At 49.5% G+C, this 22,326-nt stretch overlaps 1 protein-coding gene and 1 long non-coding RNA gene across 6 annotated transcripts in view; one reads left to right on the forward strand and one right to left on the reverse strand.

The window, feature by feature from the left end:
* Positions 1-2,626: 2,626 nt before the first annotated feature.
* Positions 2,627-22,326, reverse strand: part of timm50 (translocase of inner mitochondrial membrane 50 homolog (S. cerevisiae)) — a 30,143-nt gene continuing 10,443 nt past the window's right edge. For 4 of the 5 annotated variants that reach the window (XM_086216994.1, XM_086216995.1, XM_086216993.1 and 1 more), the window contains 8 exons: positions 21,989-22,010; positions 14,410-14,468; positions 13,415-13,534; positions 12,315-12,419; positions 10,820-10,918; positions 5,756-5,912; positions 5,493-5,599; positions 3,172-5,407 (listed from right to left, as the gene is read on the reverse strand). In XM_086216994.1, the coding sequence (XP_086073120.1) occupies positions 5,309-5,407; positions 5,493-5,599; positions 5,756-5,912; positions 10,820-10,918; positions 12,315-12,419; positions 13,415-13,534; positions 14,410-14,468; positions 21,989-22,010 (768 nt within the window). In that variant the 3' untranslated portion in view covers positions 3,172-5,308. The other variant, XR_015118237.1, reaches the window with a different exon arrangement.
* On the forward strand, positions 12,378-13,985 carry LOC147255226 (uncharacterized). The gene is made up of 3 exons (XR_015118238.1): positions 12,378-12,489; positions 12,740-12,826; positions 13,857-13,985. It is a non-coding gene; the product is annotated as an uncharacterized LOC147255226 (long non-coding RNA).

Genomic DNA, 22,326 nt, shown 5'->3' on the forward strand with positions numbered 1-22,326 from the left:
GCGCGCGTGAGGGTGGAGGACGATAATGACACACCTGGTGCTGCGCGTGCGGCGTCCGCTCCCTGGGGAGCTCGCTGGACGCGTGCCGCCGCGCAGCACCAGGAAGCGCGTCATCAGCGGACAATACGTGCATATTCAATCGCGCCATCTGCTTATCGAGCTGCCCCCCCCCCCCCACACACACACAGACCTTCCGCTTTGATCAGCATTCGATTCCGCACAACCGCCACGCCACGCGCCCCCCCCCCCCCTTTATTCTCTCACGTACACAAATGGTGGAACAAATGCAGCACCAGGTTTTGTAGAGGTGTGAAGCCCCGCGCCTGGTCTGGTGTGTGTGTGTGTGTGTGTGTGTGTGGGGAGGGGGGCAATACATCGCGTGGGAACCTGTAGAGGTGTGACGACCTCATACATGTGCGCGCGGACCGAGGTGAGAGGCGTCAAGAGTGACACCTGCACAGACATGCGCAGTAGGCGGAGAGACAAACGCCCGCGGTGGACTGGTTGTTGATTCGTTTGTTCTCAGTACGACCCGCTGGAATAAAACCGGAAGAACCGAAACCACCCCATCTAAATGACGTCACTGAGTGCATAAGGATAAAAACAAGAATAGGAATACTCTCTTCATCCCTCAGGGAACTTCCTCCTGCTCATTAATGCAGGTTTGTCTGGTGGGCCTGAGCAGAGCCGCTCAGCATCACTTGTGTTGAACCTGTTTCTGCATTTACATGTTTGGATGGGGGGGGGGGGGGGGGGCTGTGTCAGTTTTCAGCTGCTGCAGTCTGTGCATCAGTTAGCCTTCTGCTAGCATCTGACAGCTAACAGCCCTGTTGGCGGGAGGCAAATGGCTGAAGGTCATAAACCCTCCACCGGCCCTGGCGTTCCCACAGTCGCACCTTCAGACGGCAGCGAGCAGAGAAGCGACTCAGGTCGATGTCAGAAACAGGAGACGAGCAGGGATGAGGCGCAGCTCGGAGCAGCCGCAGGGACCGGAAACCACCTGCATCCTCTACATGGCCCCTGCAGGCCTCCGCAGACGTGACCATGAGCTCCTGTGACTCACCACAACCTCTCCACTGATCGATATCGTTGAGCTGCACGAAATGACACACACACACACACACACACCCCAACGGTCTTTGATGGTTCAGGGTTCGTGGTACGAGGGTAAACCCTAACGTCTGGGATTTTAAACTTGGCAAACCAAACTCAGGCTTTTTTCCCAAGAGTTGGGAGTTGACAGAAATCAATAATTCTAATATTGGTGGTGTAATATGAGATTGTTGGAGCTGTAACTGAGCAGATCATCACCTCGCATGTCAGGTTGCCGAGGTGATGATCTGCTCAGTAAAATAGTCATGGAAACGCGTTTTCACAGTTCCTGCATCCTTGTGGCAGCTACGTTTAGCTGTGATGCAGCATGCTGACGCTCATGTCTGTGTAAATACAATTGGTACAATTAATTTAATCCCATGAATTCATTTCAGCTGTGAATGTTCCGGGATCCTGTCGTGAACAAGATCAGGATCCGCTGAGATCCGGAAGGAAACGGTTAAAATGATGGCAACAGTTAGTTTTGCTGGTCCTTCTCAAGCAGGTTTTCCTGTTGGCGCTGCACCAGTTCAGGCTGGTCCTCTGTGAGCCTGTGGCGCTCCTTCTGATTTATCAGCTGTGAAAACGGATTTGAAAGCACAGCAGTACTTTGACAAACACCAGTCTTTTCTTGCTTGATCCCGAGGATGAGCTGGGCTCCACCGGAGCTCTTCCAGAGGATCAGCCTCTGATCTGGTGGTTTAAACCGCAGCCCTGGGACCAGCCTCCCCTGGCCTCCCTCCACAACAGACTTTTATGAGACTGTGGAGAGTTTTTATTGTCCAGTGTTTTTTAATCTAAAATGTTTGTAACATTTTAATGCTGAAAATGTTGCTTTAGCCAGCATGTTGTCATGGGAACCTTCAGTGCCTCATTCTGGCAGGAATTAAATTAAAAATGAAACTTTGGAGTGACGGTATTCCGCCTTTTCATGTTCATCGTGATGACATCACAAACTTCCAATTACCGCTTACGACTTCAGCAACTCACATTCTAACCAGTTTGATCCACTTTGCCAGTTTTATGGAGGAACTCACACTTCAAAATTAGATGAATGTTTCATTCAAACAAATACTTTCATTGAAAACTGTGACGCGTCAATGAGAAACAGATTACAAGGTTGGAAAAAACCCTCATTTCATAAAGATCTTTAATCTGGCACATTAAACCAGTAGCCTGTGATGACAACCAGCTTTTGATTTAAGAACGAAAACTTTTTAATTCCAATGAATTTCCAGGTTTTCCAGGACCGCTGGGACGTGAGGCTGAAGCCTAAAGAGCAAAAAGGTTCAATAAGATTTAATTTCAACGTGAATTTGTGAGGTGAGACCTTCCACCTCAAACACGTCTGACCTCACAAGATCCTCAACACGCCGCCAAACACTCCTCTCTGAGTCAAACATCAGGCTCCGCCATCTTGCCTGTCACGGTGGTCAGCTGACTCCCGCGACAGCACTCAACAAAACCCTGAAGTCTAAAGAGAGACTGAACAGGTCTGGGATTTGTTCATATTTTATTCACTTCTTAACACAGAACACATTAAAACTGCTTCCAGTCATCAAAGCGCTGCTGACTAGGACGCTCGCACGCCGTCGTCCGGTCAAACCAGGACGTCCAACCTGCAACATTCACACACTTGGTCTTTCATATTTGCGTTGTTTTCTCTCGTTTGCGAACCCCTCCGCCCCTCCCTCTCTCTACACTTGTGCCAACATTTCCCATCATCCCCTCCGGCCTTGGTGCGAGCCCCTCCACGCCCCAGCGGTGGTCATCATGGCGGGCACGCTGCGGGGGAGGGACGCAGCAGCAGCAGCAGGCGTCCGGCAGGACGAGGTGAAGACAAACAGCTGAAAGGATTCCTCACGTAGGCTCGTGTGTCAGGTGTGATGAGTGGGTGGAGCTCCGCTGTGCAGGCGATGACAGATCGTCTTCCTCGCTGACAACTTCTAGAACCTTTGATCATCTCAACCATCTGCTCACACATCGGCAGTGTAGAAGAGACAACCGGGGCAACATTTATAAGATGGTAACCATGGAAACATGTCACTGTCCTCCATGCTGGTTTCTACAAAAGAGTGTAGAAGAAAGAACAGGAAGAGTAACTTCAGAACAATGACAGCACGCGGTTCTTGAGGTCGCAAGGGAAGAACCGTTCTGAGGAGCTGCATTCGGGACACCTGAGGAGTGCGAGCGGAAAGTTGACGAGCAGGGCAGCGATGTTTCCCCCGGCGAGAGGCGGCACAACAACATAACCATCTACTGCTCAGGCTTTGATGAGAGGAGGTGTGAAGATTAAGAGCAGCACAAAAGCATCCAGCTGCTCCAGCAGAAACATCTGGACCACATCAGGCTGCATCGGCTCAGAGCGGACCAGGTCACAGACATCAGAGCACCAGACGTCACAGCGGCTGGATGACCCGCGAGTCTGTCAGACGGACCACACCTGAACATCTCTTTTGGTGTGACGCCCTAAATTCAGGCTTCCAGGCAGGAAGAAAAGCCTGATTGTAACTCCTCCTCCTGACAGCTGATGTGTCATGGGATTCTCCAGGTTTTGACATGACGACAGAAACTCAACTGACCTGAATCAAACTGCAGTGAGTTCACTGAGAACAGGGCTCAGGTGCTGCTGGACATCGGACCGTCTCCAGGTGCGGTTCTCTGAAGAGATTCATGGGATGAAGGAGCCAGTCCAGTTTTACAGATGAGACACGCCACGAGGAGAGAGAGGTCATACTTCCATTCAATATTCTGACGGTGTGTTTACATCATCACTGACCGCCAGAACCACCACATGGGGTCCTACAACAGTGACCTTTGACAACCAGAGCTCCCCTGGACGCGTGTACAAGGTGTCAGAGACGCAACGTGCACATGTGTCGCAGGACAACCTGGAAACGCTGAGCCTCGTCCTACAGCTGTCGCCTGCATCGGAGACATCAAAACACCTGAGACAGTGCTGACCCAGGTGACCAGGTGACCCAGTGACAACTATCATCATTGTTCCGGGTCCTGTTTCTCTTACAAGCGCTTTGTAAGTAACAACTGGAGGATACCTGCTGTCATGAGGGCGCTTCAGTTACCAGCGGTAACCGGCGTGTTGAGCTCCAGATGTGTGAATCTGACCTCATGTAAAAAGATGCCACTGGCAGCTGGTCGATCGTCATCTTGTAGGTGTGAACTGTTCAAGTTTAGCGACCGAAGCGGCAGCTCAGAGCGAGACTGGCGGCGGCCGAGTGTCTGTTCTTGCCCACATCGGACCGCCTCCATCAAATGATGGTGTGGCAAAGAATCAAAGATCAAGCAGCGGATCACGCGTGTGGAACCACAGATAACAAGCAGGAGAAAACATACAACTCCCCAGAACACGTGGCAGCCCGTGGCTGCGAGCCACCTGACCTTGAACAATCATTTTCAGTCACTAGTTGGACCATCGGCGTGTCGACCGACTGATGTATGATGGTCTCTGTGGCACCACTTCTCTCACAACTTGAAGTTACGTGATGCATTTGAAGGCAACATCAGCCCTGAAAGTGAACACGTTAAAAGAAACTCAGATGCGATCATGATGGCGTTGGGGTGAACCCTGCCCTCTCCCCCACATTCTGCCTCCATCCCTGCAGTTGTCAGCTGCGCCGAGCTCCGGGTCTGTGGCGCCGGTCCGTTACTCTGGACGAAATGAACTCTGAACAGCTCTTCTTAAAGTTGGTTTTTATTTTAACAAACATTACTGGACATCGTTTCCTGTGGCGTCACAGTCCGAGACACACAGACAACAAGATAAATATGGTGGTGGTGCAGGACGGAGCAGATCTCAGGTCAGATATCCTGTGAGCGGCAGAGCCCAGCACAGCATGAGTGGCGAAGTGGCGCTGGCTCAGATCAGCCTCCAACCGCCAACCGCAGGAGTTCAGCCTGACCTGGATTGCCCTTCTAACCAATCAGCAGCTTCATTTGCATCAGGTGACCCCAAGCTGACCAAGGCAGGGGGCGACAGTCACCCCGCCTCCTAACAACCAGGCAGTGCCTCTTTCATTGGAGCAGAGGCCGGCCAATGTCCGTAAACCCGCCCACTGGTCCTTTGTGATGGTGGAAACCAGTCAGGCACAGTACGCAGGTCTCTCCCCTCCCCCTGTGTCCTCTGGCCCCTCCCCTCACCTTGGTGCTGGCGGAGAGATGAGCTGCAATTGGTAGAACTATGTGAGGGGGGCGGGGCTCACTGCTGTTTGGAGCGCCAGAACCGCGAGGTGATGGAGCCAAGAGAGAGTCCCTGTTTCTTCTGCTGGGAGAGCTCGGCGAGTCGCTGCTCCTCCTCCTAGTGACACACACACACACACACACACACACGTCATCGACCCACAGGAACGCCACTGACAGGTGCGTTTGATTCCTGCACCTACCTGTGCCAGCTGAACCTGTCTACGTTTGAAGGCCTCGATGGGGTCCTCCTCCAGAGCGTAGTTCTCCAACACCGAACGCACGTCGTCCACGCCGCTCAGGGCGATGGCTGATGGAGGGGAGAGGAGAAAGCTTGACGGAACGTGTCTGATCAGCTCGTTAGTGCCTCAATTAGCGTCTCATTAGACATGAAAGTTCAACAATAAGATCAAACATTGTGCAGTAAAGGAATACAGAGCAGGTATAAATGTGAATGCGGCCGTACTCTTCAGGAAGTTGGCGAGGTCGTAGAGCGTGCGGTCCTCAGAGTTGCCGTCCCACTTCTTCAGAGCCATGCCGTTGAAGGGCTGCAGGCTGAAGGCCTCCCGCTTGCAGTCCACCACGATCACCTTGCTGCTGTCGCGGTTCAGACACGACACGTCCTGAGACACAGCAGACGTCACTTTCACACACACAAACATCTCGGGTGGACTGACAGGAACAACATCAGTGGGAAGATGGCGTGTGAACGCCCCCCCCCCCCCCTCATCAATCAAGAAACTTTATTATCTTAATGAGCCTTAATATTCTCTGAGATTAAACGCACACTTCCTCTGGTGGCTCCAGCTGGTGTGTGTGTGTGTGTGTGTGTGTGTGAGAGAGACAGATGGAGGGGGACACCACTCGTTGTCTCTGTCACAGGCTCATCTGGTGCCCCCCTGCGTGTGTGTAAATATAAACCCCAGCAGACACATTCGTCCATCCTCCTCACAGCAAATGAATAACAGGCATCTGTCTTTCTGCTGTGTGTGTGTGTGTGTGTGTGTGTGTGCCTGCGTGCACCACTAGATAAGTTTGCTTCCCATCCTCAGTCCTGTTGACCTACATGAAGACTAAGGTGGTAAAAGTGGTCGCCCCAACAGCAGGTTGGAAGTATCGTCTCACTGGCTGCTTGGTAATGAACGTTCTTGTTCACGTCGCTGGATTTCTGCTGCGTATCTTTTGAACTCTCATGTTCATCAATGTCAAATATCAAGGAACAAACAAAGCGGTGAACAGAAGGAATGCAATAAAGGGAATCCAAGCCCAACTTCCCAAGTTGTGGGCGATAAACATTGACATGGTGCTGAAATCAATAAAAACACCGAGTCAACTGAAGTACTTGTACTGGTACTCTGTTGTGTTCTTGGGAGACGACACAAATCCACGCGGTGCTGGACTGAAGAAACGCAGGAAACCTGGTTAGAAGAACTGTCAGTGGAGACGGCTGCTGAAGCCGAGGAGTGAAAGGCCACTGAAGCTCTGACGAGCGACTGAATGAAACGAGGAGACAAACCCAGCACCGGAGGCAAGCGTGCGCCGACTCACTGTGTTCTCCTTTTTTGTCTAACAGCTGGAACCCAGTGTTGTTCCCATACATCTGGATGGAACCTCAAGGCAGGAACTCACTCAACCACACGACCCATTTAAGACCCAGAGCAGCCCTCAAGTGAGGGTTATTTACTTCAGCACAGACCGAACACTCTCTGTGGACTTGGAACACAACACATGAAAATTTGTTGGTTCCGGTTGACTTTGTCTGGTCCAGAGGGGTCTGACGGTCTTTTCTGACATCTCGCCACAGCACAGGGGGATTCGTTTTCACATGGAGCTTCATGTCTGGATGAAACTGGCTGGTGGTCAGCCACTCACACACATCAATCAAAGGTTGCGCCCCGACAAATTCCACAGCGCCACACTTCTCTGTCTGTCTTTGTATGAAAGCGCCGCGCGTCAAATCTGCTGTGTGATGTTATTGGCAGCGGCCATCTGTGGCTGCAGCCTCCCGCCACAGACAAGAAGCAGAAGTGATGTCTACTGCTGTGAGGAGCAGACGCCGCCTTCAACGTCCAGCAGAGGAAACCACGTGACGGCAGCTGTTCACGCTGCAGCTGGAGGCTCACGGGTTTGCTCCTGATGGTTTCTGATCCCTGGGAACTGAAACGACTTCCCTCCTGGACCAGACAGAGCCGTTGAGAATAAACACAGAAAATAAAAAAGGGCTTTGGAAAACAAACATGAGCGAAAATTTATTAAACGTTTTAAATGTTTCTGCAAAGCAGATTTTCAAGATAAAAACAGCTGAAGGAAGTTGTGTGGTTGGAATTGAGGGGACGTGGAGTTGATTTCATGCTGCACGCCGCCAGTGGTTCTCCACAAGCAGGAGGCGGCTGAAGGAGCAGCCTCCTAACTCAGACTCAGCTTCCATCAACTGGACCAGACTTATCCACTTGTTTCTTCTGTTGATCCACTCTGCGTTTTTACACGTCTGTCTGTCTGTCCCTCCTCTCCGTCTCCCTGAGCTTCCTGCTTTTTTCCCTCAGTTGAAGTTTTCCCCCCCGATCGATGGTCTCGGGACACTGGGCGGCGCCTCTTCAAGCAATTTTCTGATTTGTGATTTTGGGGTTTACGTGGGTGTGGCCTACATGTCCTCCTGTCAGTCAACGGGACATTCCAACACTCAACCGCTGCCACCATTCAGCTGTCCAACCATCATTCCCAGTGCTGACTGTTACTGGTCCAGACAAACGGGGCCGTTGTCTAGTTTATGGAAATAGACGCTCACATCATCCGGAGGTGGCGGCAGCAGCGGCGGCGCCGAGCTGTGGCGGGTTGACGGAGGTGCAGCTAGTTTTATGATCGGTGCCGATTCCTCTCAGGTAAAAGGGGCCAAGTTGTTAAAGTCGCAGATTCAGGAAGTTTCCAGTGAGCGTGCTTGCGGGAGGCGTCCAGATGTCACTGGTTTTCGTTGTATCATTATAGGACGTTTGGCTGGACAGAGACTCAAAGCGTCTTCAACTTCATACACCACACCTGGAGTGCCGAGGCGAGCTCGGGCCAATGAACAGCCTCCGTGGTCTTCACTTTCATGCCAGTGGGCGGGGCTCCATTTTATAAGCTATAGCTGGTTTCCTTCATAATGCCTCCATGATGAAGTGTAATTTACAGCAGCTGTGATCCAGCTGGACGAGAGCAAACAGTAAACAATGCGGCTGTTACCAATTACATCAAGTTTCACTGGATTACATGCTGCGCAACTTCGTGTGAACGTGAAGCGACTGGCGGACTCGACCGTGAACAGAGACCCAGCTAATTGATGGAAATCCACCGAGTGGCTGCAGAGGAGGAACTGCAGATTATTTTCAAAGGGGGAAAAACCAGTAAAAGTCAAAATCCCCATATTAAACTCCCCGTTTAATTTGAGGTGGAGCTGCAGCCAAGACGTGTGAGATCAGAGCTCTTCGTGCCGCAACGTGGTTCGCAGGTGCACGTTTCTGGAAAACCTCACGCGAACGCCTTCTTTTACTGTTAAAAAAAAGAAAGCCATTGGAGCAGTTGGAGCACTGCCCACCATAATGTAGGAGAAGTAGGTTCTCACTGTGGAACATCCAGTTCCCTCATCGAGTGACAGCTTGTCGACAAACACAGAAAAGCTCTTTGTTAGCCTCGCGGTGGTGAACGCAGCCCTGACCGACTGACAGCAGGCCAGCATCGCAACAACTAAACTGGAGGAAGACAGTTAATCCAACTGTTGTGTTGGGTTTCTTGTCCCGGCAACAGCCGTCTAACAATAAGACATCTGATCCGGTTGAGGGCTGCAGCCGACGCTCAGATGCAGGCCATCGAACAATGAAGGAGCGACGGAGGGTCACCGGGATTTACCCTCATCACACTCTTATCAAACAAGTTCAGCGGTAGAGGAACGCCAGTCTGCTGCTGACAGAGATCAGACAGGAAGTAGAACTCCCAACTGTTCCTCACGCTGTCCAACTCATCACCTGTGAAATGATTCAAACATGTCCACGACAAAATCGGAGGATTTGCAACCTGTCGGTGTCATGGACGACAGAAACAACTTCTGATTTGCAGACCTCAACACGGCGCTAAGAAATGAGACTTCTTTCACTGTTTTATGATGTTTTACTGATGATAAACCAACAAAATCTAAATCACCAGAACACTGTGAGAGCGGGGCTTCACCTATCGAACGGTTGCTATTTTGCCTGATATTGCAATAATTTGCAGTATGAGAATAAATCTACTTCATGATTCTTTTAATTATCTTTGAAAATCCCATTAAAATGATAATGGTGTGATTGATCTGTGTGTCTGCAGCGCCATGATGGACCTCACAACACAACTGACACAGACGGTTCGCTTTTGAATGGGAAGCCGTGTGGTCGTCACAGGTTGGGCTCACACCCTCGAGTCTGTCAGTTTTACAGTGCATCAAGGTTGACGTCTGACAGAATTTGGATGGCGGCCAGTAACGGCAGAAAATGAGCAGCCATAATAGGACCATCTATTTTTCTAATTTCATGGTGTTTACCAACTTTCCCCTGACATATGCAGCATTAATAACTCTCTCCTAGCATCTGTTGCATTGAGGTCGTCTTGGCGTTATGGAGATGAGACGATAAGTGTGTCTGCTTTTGGTGGAAGTAGGTTAACCAGCTCCTTCCAGCCTCCAGACTATTCTTCAGTAAAAACAGAGATGACAGTTGGAGGGAGACAGAAGGAGGGGGCGGGGGGGCTAGGGCAAAGGACTGCAGGGACAACGGAGGGTGAGAGGGAGGTGAGATAAGAGGAAAAGGAGAGAGGGAGCCAGGCGAAAGGTTAATGAGGCTTGAGAAGGAGGAGAAGGGAGGGAGGGGATTAGGGAGGTCTTTTGTGGCGAGGAGGAGAAATCAATGGCGGCAGCAGAAGGCAGCTATGGAGCGAAGACACGGGGGGTAAACCAGCGAGTCTGCCTCCAACTTGTCTCAGCGTACAGGTGTTTCTGTCCAGACTCCAGAAATGACCTCAAAAGGCTTTTAAAACTTTCCATCTTCAATGTGTTAAAACTTCCAGCTGCCGATTCCAAGACAGACATCTGGGAGTACAAAATGTTGACTTCTTGGCTGATATTCAGAGTACAATACAGGAAGACACCAACTTTTGGTGGAAGTCAGGCAAGAGACACTTCTCTAGGAGTTAGCCCCAGGCTAATTAGCTAAGCACAAAGGCTGGTAGTGGGAGGGAAGTGTTAGCATCAGCTAGCTCAGGTCCAGGCTAGTTAGCTTAGCCCAATGGCTGGTAGTGGGTGGGAAGTGTTAGCATCAGCTAGCTCAGGTCCAGGATGCTGGTGTGTCCAGCAGGAACCCTCCTCCTCCTCATCATCAGTAGCAGCAGTCGCTCTTCTAGTCCTCAACAAACCTTTGGTTCTGTTGACCCAAGTTCCAGTGGAGCTTTGGAGGTGCTGCGTCAAATCCCTGCTCCCAGTCAGGAAAGTAGTTCCGGCTACATGTCTGAGGAAGATGTTTGTCCGTACCTTAACATGATGCCCCTCCATGTAGCGTGTTGCATCTCTGAAGAGTCGATACATGACGAAACCTTGAGGATCGATGCTGTCGATCAGAGGATACGCCGTCTGGACACCAAAGAGACAAATCAAGCATAGAGCTGTAAATCAGAGATCAGCCATCATTCAACCTTGGACCAGCTTTTTACTCACTTTGGCCTCATTGTTATACAAAATCCTGGAAGGCCACAAATTTTAATTTCTTTTTTTAATTTACAAAATTTGTGAAAAAACACAAATGAATATCTCCAGTCTACTTTCAAGTGTCCATCAGTGTCAGTATTATTGCTGAGATCCACACTGACACACACTGAACCACTGACTGTTTTACAACTCCACTGACTATTCACAGTTAACACACATTGAAGCTGAACTTTGGTCACATGACTTGGTCTCAGCAGAGTAAAATCATGATTTCCAAGTGGAGGAGCCAGAATGTTGTTTTCCACAGGATCTGGTTTGATAAAAAGGTTAAACACAAATGATTTTTTGGTTGTTTTTATAACTTCTGGTCACGATTGATGATGTAATTTTGGTAAAGAAAACATGTCTTTCAGCCTGTCAGCAGGGTTTAGGGTTCAGAGAAAGACAAGAAGAGAGACAAAAACCTCCATTCAGTTTCTAACTTAAATGTGTTTGCTGCTTTTGTTTCTGTTTTCGAGGGTGAAACGACGATTTCTGGGTCCTGGAGGGCCGGTCGGACATCAATGGAGCCACAGGGACCATCTGAGGACAGATATTTTACCAACCTACAGACTATTTCACAAACAAGAACAGATACAATAGATACAAGAAAAGAACAATTTAGGTTGTCTCTTCCTTGTTTGTGTTGTAAACAGGCTGACACACTTCACACACAAACACACACGCCAGCCATCACACTGACGTCCGTTAGCATCTGAAAGCATCGGATGGAGACTTGAATGGAGCCGCGGCAGCAGTTGACACATCAACAGTCGCAACTGACTACTAACAGATGTCAAAGAGGCAGACCAGCAACCAGCTCGGAGCTGCGGGCCTCCAGCTACAGCTCAGACTCAGGTCTAACCTGAACACAGAAGAGGGTCTGATGTTAACCCTTCAGTTCCTGAGTGACGGCGTTGAAGAGCGGCCAGATAAAAGAACGGGATGAGGAGCCTGGAATCAGACGCATCTCACCAGTGTGGAGGCACTGAAAGTCCTTACAAAAATAGGATACAACAGCAAATTATTGGTGGTCCGATGGAAAAGACTGCAGCGGTTCAGTTCTAGAGCCGCGCCGGTCGCAGCGCTGCGGCAGCTGACGCCCTGGAGCAGAGTTCAGAGGTGATTTGTTTCTGAGAAGCCTGCCATGATGCAGGTCCACTCCTCCTGCCACCGGACCTCAGTACTCAGCAAAGGCTTTGAAAGGCTAGTGTTGATGTGGGAGAAGCGTGAGTGCGTAACTGTGTTTGTGTGATTGTATTTATTTGTGTGTGTCCCTCACCATGCCAGTCTCTGCAGTGAAGATGACGATCTCGTAGAGTGGCGCCAGCTGCTGGAAAAGGTAGTCGATGCCCGGTCGCTTCTTAAACCGCCAACCTGTCGACAACTGGAGACAGAGACCCGTCCTCCAGTCAGACGCCATTTTGTTACTGGACCCCTAGCACACGCTTGATGAGGTCATACATGGGTGTATTAGTTATATTTACCATTTTTTATAATACACAAAGTATTTCAAATTATTTCTATAATTCTGAGTTGGGCTGAGGCTCAGTTTGGGCGGAGGTCCTGCTGTGTGTCCTCACACCTGATACCTGAAGTGTGTGGCGCTCGTGGACAGAGAGTGACTGTGTGTGTTTGGAGCAGGTTGGTGCTCTGCAGCTATAAAACCCTGGTGAGTTCACTTACTATTTGTGTGTGTTTGTAAAGGTGGTGAAAGGAAGATCGCTCTGCGCGCGTGCATTCTCAAGTTGGCCGATGTGTCAAATTGTGTGTGTGCTGCTGCACACCTGTCAGGTATGTGGACAGCATGCGCATGTGTGTGTGGGGCAGAGTGGCGCACATGTGCACGCACACAAAGACACACATTGAGTTTGGTCAATTTACAAGTGGAGGATGGTGTGTGTGCACATGCCCCCACCCGCACACACACTCAGACCATCCTCTACCTGTCCATTGATCAAACTTGGTAGGGGGTGGAGCCTGAGCCAAGGGAGATCCAGATAAACTCAGGAAACCGGTGAGTCAGAGCGCTATCAGGTGTGTGACATGCGTGTCACTCTTGGAGGTCCTCGTCCTCGTGGGTCGACCAGATCATCTCAGATGTGGTCAGAACCACTTCACCAACTTGGTGACGGGGCACTATAGAGACTGAATTCAGGTTGAACGGTGTTACTGTGGCGAGGAGGCGGCCATGTTTGATAGCTGTCCAAATGACAGGAAACTGTAGAAACTGGACTTCCTTTCAATGGTTTCGTAAGTGATGTCATGAACCGAGCAGCGTCCGAGGTAACCCCCAAAATAAGCACAAATGTGCAGGTTTGTAAATCAACTGCCAGCCATTTTGTTGACGTGCGATGATGGCAGAGGTGTTTGGCGACGCACCGACCACTCCGGGTGCAGCAGGACGTCAGTGAGCTCCAGGACCAGAGTGTAGGGGGGTTGATAGTAGGGCTCCTTCACAGGGTCCGGCAGCAGCTTTAGGCTCGTCGGCTCGATGATCATCTGACGCGCGCATGCACGCACGCACACACACACACACACACACACACACACACACACACACACACGTCAACAACAACAAACACATTTCTGTCAAGTCAGAAAAAATTTCTGGGTTTTGGCACGGTGAAACCACCATGAGCAGCACTCCATACACTTCTGACGCACTTCGACAGGACTGCTGGAGAAAACCCCCAAAACATTCATGTTGGACAGAACCTTCCCGGCGAGCCTGGGCTCTGACTGAGCCTCATGATCAGCACATGTTCCAGAAGCATGTCAGGACTGGACGGAAAACCTCCTCACATATAATCTCTCTTTTCAGACGAACACGACAGGAGCGGTCAAGTCTTGGCCGATGTCGACAACAACTATGTGGCGAACAGTCAGTAGGGTTTTTGCTGTTCAGTTCCAGGTTTGTGCGGGAAACAAGAAATCTACATTATTTTTGTACAGTTACAGATTTCATCTTAGTCTTTAGATGGTTTTTGGTCTTTTCTGTGACTAATTCAGTTGGGCTCATACAGACTTTGTGTATCAAATGCTGAAATCTGTAAAGCAACATTTCCTGCAGCCTGGTTCAGAGCTCAGACAGGTAGCTTCTGAATAAACAGCTGCACTCAACTAATTACACTGGAGTGTCATTAGTTTTAGCGACTCGTCAGTGACTGCAATTCACACCACAACCACTCAATACACCCCTGGTTCTCCACCACCATGACCACTTTGTTAAACATGTTCTGTCCCAGTCCTAATTCATGAATTAACACTGGCAAGGAGCCGAAGCTGCTACAGTCAGAGAGTTTCAAGCTTGGACGTGTTTCAGCGTTCACAAAGAATGAGCTGTGACTGCAGCAGGACGCTTGTAGTCCACTCACCTGTCTGTAGTCCTTTAGGTACTTGAAGGTTCTTTTCAACTGCTGGATTACTGGTGGATCTGAAATGAGAACACATGATGATTCAGTTTAATCCACCAGCTGATATTCACAGAAAGTTGAAACGAAGGACAATAAAGGAAGACGAGGAGTGTGTGGCATCGTCATCAGTGCGTCACCAGCAGTCACCTGGCACGCCCTGCAGCCTCCAAACAGATCAATGAGGCGGCGGCGTGACCTGCAGATGACGATGCTGATAAGCTCGCTGGCCGAGTCCAGCTAATGGCACCTCCAGCTGTCGACATGCTAATGACTAATAATAAAGACTTCGCTTCCCAAGGGGCCGCAGGCTCATTACTGCAAACACAACCACAGCAGCGCACACACGCTTCTATCCATCCTTCCATCTACACAGACACGCGCACGCACGTGTCAGCTACGACGCCGCTGTCCCCAGGGACTCCATCACCCAGAGTTCGTAGCAGCGTGCTGAGGCAGGAAGCAGCAGCCATCTGCCACAATCCTGCTGTGATGATGGCCGAGCAGCCGCTTCCCTCCACACGACGTGTGTGTGTTAAGAGATGGCTCTGCTCAAAGTTCAGAGAATCTGCAGCAAAGTCGAGCCAACAGACACGGCAAGTTTCTAGAAGACTCTTCACCAACAGAGGCCGGCCGGTGTATCAGCTCTCCAAGGGTTAACCCTCCATTTCAAGCTGAGGGGACTGACACTGCTTTAAAATGAAGTTCCATGACGAGTTTCTGACTCAGGGAAACTCATCAAAGGACTGGAGAGCTGGAGGAGAACGTCTGTTGGCTGAACGTCAACCAAGTCTCTTGATACACAGCTTCCTGCACAGATGCACCAGTAAGAATAAGACTTAAAGCCACTTAAGCAAATTGAAAACCGTAATTCATCTCAGTATTTTTTCGAGCAAAAATACAAATTGCTGGTTTCAGACTCAACTCCAGGCTTTGCTGCTGTTGCTGTAGTTTTACCATTCATGTCAGAAAATGAAGGGCTCTGGTGTGTTGGACGGACAAAACGAGCCGTCTGAACACGCCACTTTGAGCTGCGGGACATTGTGATGAACAGTAGCGTCCACAGCGCTGAGGAGTGGGATGTTTAACCTGCACACATGCAGCGTGGGAGTGAGCGTGGCTGTGGAGTAACCTCTCCCTCGGGACCAGACACACCCCCCTTAATGGGAGCACAGAGTGCGCACACACACACATACACATATATATATATATATATATATATATATATACATACTGTATATGTGTTTCTATATGTGTGCATGTATATATATGAATGTGTATGTGTATGTGTGTGTGTGTGTGTGTCTATGATATCATCCTTGTCCGTATGTGTGTTTGGTGCAGATTAAGTCAGGCTTTTATTATGGTAATTGAGGGGGGTGGACACGTGGAGGGGAAGCGTCGGAGCAGCCGATGGGTGGATGAACAGAGGATGACAGGAAAAGGATGGTGAGGAGGAGGAACATTTGCTACCCTGTCAGCGTGTTTGAGGAGGGGCGGAATTCAGCTTTGCACCGCGTCTGTGTCAGCAGCCACTTCTGTGCTCCCGTGAGCCGACGGGATGCCCCGGCAGCATCGGGGTCTGTGTGGGAACATTTACAGCATCTATGAAGCTGAAAGGTCGGTGTGTGCTGGAGACCTGAAATGGTTCTTCAGCTGGTCGGACTTTCCTAGCTGGAGTGCTAAATACTCCACAGTTCCAGATGATGCAGGTCTGTTCGTCCAACACATCGGGACACTAATAAAACGGCCTGGGAATCCTCGTGGTGGTCGGTTCCAGATTCTTACATGTGTATTCCTGCAGTTTGAGACGGTCAACGGTTAAACTCATGTGTCAGGAAACCCCAGGGGTCAGTTGAGTTTCTTCAAGTCCTCAAACTTGCCACAGAATAATTGGTGTTATAAGAACACTGTATTCCTCCCGCACAGGGGAAATTTGAATAGTTTCAGCAGCATTTACAGAGGGAAGAAGAAAGGATAATATAAATTAAAAGAAAGAAAATATATACATCACCCTCAAGGATGAGAATCCGCGGTGTCCTCTTGCAGCAAAGCTAAGATGAGTGTTGTTTCTGTACATTTTAAGCAAATGTTAGGTGAGAATGTAGATGTTTGAAGGTTAAATCTGCAGCTGCTGGCGCGTGGCGAGGCACGCCAAGCTGTCCCAGCCCGGGACCTCACCTCTGACGTCATCAACCACTACTGAAACAAATAAAACTCATCTTGATTCAGCTACACAGCTTTTCTCAGGCATGGCACACATCTCCTGGTGGAAGCTGGCCAGTGAGGCAATGTCCAGCTAGCATGACGAGTATCAGACATGCTAATTGCGGTCAACCCCCACGGCCTCCTGCTGACGACAGCCCGCGATGCTAAATCATCGCTGCGATTAAACATGAGCTCTACTGTAATGTGTTCTCACAGGAACCTCCTTGAGCTACCGTCGCACTGCAAGTGAGCGGAGACTGACCGCGTGAACCTGCCTCACCGCGAGTGAGGGCTGGCGCCCTGAGCTCTTCCAGTTTGCTGTGATTGTAACCATCAATAACAGAATTAATTCTTTTACTAGATCATAAACTGCAGTCCAAAAGGAGAGAGCCGTGGTCGGAGAGTAACGCTGCCCTGATAGCAGCTCCACTGCCCTGATAGCAGCTCCACTGCCCTGATAGCAGCTCCACTGCCCTGATAGCAGCTCCACTGCCCTGATAGCAGCTCCACTGCCCTGATAGCAGCTCCACTGCCCTGATAGCAGCTCCACTGCCCTGATTCACATTCATCTCAGAGTCTGGAAGATGACCTCTGTAGCTATATTAACCACTTTCCACAGTTATAAACCAAACTTTAAGATGTGTGTTACGTCTCCTCTGTTGGAAGTTGACCGACTGAGACTCCTGTTTGTCCCGTGCTGCTGCAGATATCCTGCGAGAGGAGGGCTCCTCCTCCTCCTGCTTCTTTCTCCATGTTTCTCTCCTTTCATCTTCTCTCCCTTTCTGTAACGGTCTTCCTTTCATAGTCAATGTCGGCCCTTTGTGCGAGAGGCCTCGCTAAGTCGAGCTGTCAGATCAGGCCTGTTAGTGTTTTTCTCTGCCCAGCCTGGGAGGGCTGATGGGGGCCAAACAACCTTCCTCCTGCTCTGAAACTGATCAGCCAGGGAGTTCAGGACCGCCAGGATCAATCCATCCAAGCGTCACTTGGCACCGCCAGAGGACAGACTTGTGTATCAACAGCTGATTCCCAGAGGAGGATGTTGCACACACACACACAACATTTAAGAACTGGAAGTATTTAAGGCAAAAACCTGGTCACGGCAGTTGTTCTTGTAGCAAACAGCAATTCTCTGGTCTTGAAACTCCCACAGCTCAGAGGTTGGCGGTAGGAGCAGCCGGTTCCATGTTAGCTAAAACAGCTACAGCTGGTTGCAAGCACAACAAACTGAAGAAGCAATCCAGGTTTTACCAAACGATCCATCTGTTGTTATCCTGTACTGTATCACTTCCAACGAGTGTTTTCGTGACAAAATATCTTTTGGAGACCAGAAAAACTCCTGGTCAATGGTCAACTTAATTATTTCACTTTTAATTATTAATTAATCCTTTTCAATTTACAAGTCAAGTAGTTTGAACTCTGTCGCACCCTGACAACTGAGATCCATGGAACGAAGAATTTCTGGGAAAAGCAGGAAGTCATTAATGCAAATAGATGAAGCGGGTTGAGAGAAAATGGCTGTGAAAGTATTTAGTGTGGCTGAATTTACACTCAACACCTCCTAAATGTTGTTATTGAGACTTCAGGAAGGCGCGGCGCATGACGTGTTGTGAGAACATTCCTTTTTTACAGCTTCCCAACAGTAGAAAGAAAAGAAAGAGAGCAGACAATCAAAGAGGGTGGAGACAGAAAGCCAAACAAGCTGACAACAGCCAGTTAAGAAGGGAAAGAATGAAGCTTGAAAATAACAATGGAGACAATATGAATGGGGGACAGAAAGAAAGAAGGGAGGATGAGGTAAAGGGAGAGAAAAAGATAAACAAGGTGAGGGAGGGGAAGTTGAGATGGAAAGAAGCGCAGTGAACATGGGACAAAGGTGATGGATTGAAGAGGATGAGGAGAAAAGATGGACAGAGAAAGAGGGCAAAAGTGAGAGGGAGCAAAGAGATGAAAGAAGAGAAGAGAGAAAAGCAGGAATTCATTAGAAAGGTGAAGAAGAAATCAGAGAAAGGAGGGATGCAGGAGGAGGTGAACGGGAGATGGATGGTGGAGGGGCCTCTGTCCCAAACAAAAGCTGCGGTCAGGCTTGGCATCTGCTGCACAACACCACCTCCTCCCTCTTTCCTCCGTCAATCATTTGTTTTCTCTCTGGGTGACAACGGCAGCGTCCCGGCCGCCACCACGTGCGATTGTGTCCAAGTTTGAGCAGCAGAGGTGAGCTGGTTTCATGTCTACGATGCAGCGGGTTGAGACATTAAAATTCGGTCCAATCGTTATTGATGGCAGCAGTGAGAATCAGAGCTGAAAAATAACAACGTGCAGTTGTGCAGGCTTGAAAAAAAAAGGCGCCACCACGAGCAGACAAAGAGGAGGGTGGACACCAGCGTTTGCCTCAGCGGTCATTGGATATGTCATGAAGCCAATGGGGTGTGTGTGTGTGTGTGTGTGTGTGTGTGTGTGTGTGTGTGTGTTCCGGCGCTCCTCTGCATCACGCACATGAATGCCGCCACTTGGCATGCAAACAGCGTCTGTAGCCTATCATCTCCCTCAGCACCCATTAATACATCACTCCGTCCTCCATCCCTCCACTCACCTTCTGCTGTGTGTGTGTGTGTGTGTGTGTGTTTGTGTGTTGATGCTGGTCGAGGGGGGAGGATGAATGAGAAGAAGAGGTTGAAGGAGGGAGAGAGCAGAGATGATGTGTCTCTATTCCCTTAGGGATCATCAACTTTTAGCCGGGTCCCTAAGCTCATCAGGGTCGATTTGGCCCCCGGGGTCCCTGAGAGGTCCTTCAGGTCATGATTGGCTCTCATTACTCTGAAGACGACTGACAGGAAGTGCACCTTTCCGAGCACAGCTGATGACATTCATCGCTATTGAGTCACATCACTTTGTGATGATGTAATAATCACATGGTGACGCAGTGATCACGTGATGGCTGCTGCCCCGATTCATCTGGACAAACCATGTCAACATGATGTTTGGAGACCTCCTGTGCGTCTGGAGCAGAGCGCTGCAGGTTTCTATGGAGTCCAACAGGAAGTTAAGATGGCAGGAAAGGAAATGTTTGTGTCGGCGTCCCTGGGTACTGTCAGACTCAACTCCTGACCATTTTGGAAAGATGGAAGAAAGCAGCCAGTTAACGAACTCACTAAATTTGTCATTAGAAATGGAGTAATAACACAATTTGACCAGACCAGCATCTCCCACTGTGCTCTAACCAAGGAACTGTTCCTGTTCTAAAGTATCATTGACGCCGTGGGTGTGACGGACAGCTGGGCGGGGGGCCTACATGTCGGTTCCACGTGCCAGACTTTTGTTAAATAATTCTAATCACCTGCTGATATCAACATCCCCTTCGTCAATACTTCATGGTCCCGGAGGCTCAGTCCTGCTGATGACCACATCCCTCCTTCTGTTCATTAATCAATCCGGTCACCCTTCTGTGTCCGCCCGTCCCCTCCTGGCCGGCAGGACCAGATTTCATTCAGTTTTTGTCCAATTTGAGTTCAACTTTGGCCTAAAATTCGAGGAAAGTGGCAGGTTGATTTGTCCATCAGCTTTGCGAGTCGTGGTCCTCAGGGACCCAGAGAGAAGAAAGAGAAGAAGACAGATGGACGGACAGATAGACGGACAGGACGATGAAAAGATATGAGCAGGGTGATGAAATACAGACTCAGAGGGAGGGATGAGGACACAGTTTTGGTGGACAGATGAGGACAAAGTAGACCTCTGGGAGTGTTTGATTATGGAGGGAAGGGTGGAGGAAGAGGTGGTGGGCAGGAGACAGACCACACCTCTGGGGGGAGAGTTATTGATAAAGTGATTACTGGTATCAGCAGGTGATCAGAACTCATTTAGAGGCAAGTCTGATGGTTGCAGACGGAGTTGGACGGTCAGCTGACTCTGCGTTTTCCTCCCAGCAGCGAACTGACACCTGAGTAGAATATTCAGTGTTCAAGCGCCACTACGACTGGATACACCAGTCAGCGTCTCCTGATGGAGGCGTTCAGGTGCACTGGTGAGCCACCAGCGTTGAGAAGCAGCACTCAAGCTCAAACTGAGAAAATACTTTCACAGGAAGTTGCCGTGAAAAAACCTGCAGATGGTGAAGTGCACATCTGAACTGAAAGACGGACGTATGAATCCACATTCGGTGGACCATCAGACAATAGAACAGACAGTCCCTGGATAAGTGTGTGTGTGTGTGTGTGGGGGGGGGGGGGGCGTTCGGGTGGCAGTTTGGGAAGAATGAATGAATGAATGATGGGACGGGGGCAGATGGGTGCACACGAACGGGGAGCAGTTGGCAGTGCAATGGAGGCTCTGTGGAGCGACCCATCAGACAAGCAAACACTGGCACCATCGCTGCCAGGGTGTCAATACACACACGCACACAAGCACATGCGTGTGTGCGCACACACAAATAGTTGTGTGCCTTGTCATCAGCTCCTCACAGTGGTTCTACAATGTTCTTAGAGTTCTCGTTAACCTGTTCTTTAGGAAGGCTTTTAATCCAGAAACGTTCTGGTTCTGAGTTGCCACCTCAGACCCGTTACCTTCCATCCGCCATGTTTCCTCAGCTGACCGCCAACATTGAAGAATAAGAGAATTCACTGAGACGATGTCCTTCCATTCTATTGTTCTAAGTCTCATGTGTTCTATGTTTTTCTATCTTCAGTACTGTGACATCACTGCCAGTTTACACGTCGTCTCTGTATTTATCTATCACCACTTGATGCGGTTTAAAATCATTTCTTTCCTTCTATGGTCACTTTCCTGAGGATCCTTTAACTACCTGTGTTGTTTATGTTGTAATGAGGTATCCAGGAGGTCCAACGGTCCTTAATTTAGCAGCTAATCAGCACCTTAATGACCAGAACGCACCAAAGTCCCTCTGATCGTTGGCATTTCAGGCAGACTGAGTCACACTCGACATCTCCCGTCTTTAAACACCAACAGCACCGATACGTGGTACTCAATCGGCTCCAACTTGTTTTTCGTACGGTTGTGAGAAAAGTGATCCCTCCATGATGAGAAGCAGAACAAAAACCCAGTGAAGTTCATGTGGAGGTAACAAAAAGGGAGGAAACCAGGTTTTAAACTGAAACATGAACGGAGAGGCAACGCGTTACCAGACACTGATAACATGGAAGTGTGGAATTGTCTGGAGTCTGAGACGGAGCAGGATTCAGAATCAACTCACAAATCAGAAGTCGGATCCTAAATGAACCAAATGCGGTCTTTCAAACGCCATCAAATACTGAGAGAAACCGCCAAATACATGAGAAAACAGACAAGACCGAGCTGGCGGAGGAGGGACTGTGCTCACACTCACCATTATCAAACTCATCTGGAATCTGTCAGGGGCAGAAGAGAGACAAGCGATTAAATTCAGGACACACCAGCAGTCCGAGCATCCATCAATCAATCAATCAATCAATCAATCAATCAATCAATCAATCAGGTCTCAGTGTGCGATTGTGGTGACTGACAAACAGTTGTTTTTCCGCGGATGTTAAAAAGACGGACGTGCTCCAATGTACATCCTGGGCTGAGAATCCATGTACGAGGGACGCCACAATTGTGATGTTCTGCTTGTTTACACACAATGGCAGACACACACTGTTGTGAAGAGGGATGCTGTTGCCAGGCCGACAATCATTTGCGTCAGAT

Source organism: Aulostomus chinensis, chromosome 10 (genome assembly GCF_037954235.1).
Source record: "Aulostomus chinensis isolate RoL2024-O1b breed Wild chromosome 10, RoL_Achi_v1.0, whole genome shotgun sequence".
Lineage (NCBI taxonomy): Eukaryota > Metazoa > Chordata > Actinopteri > Syngnathiformes > Aulostomidae > Aulostomus > Aulostomus chinensis.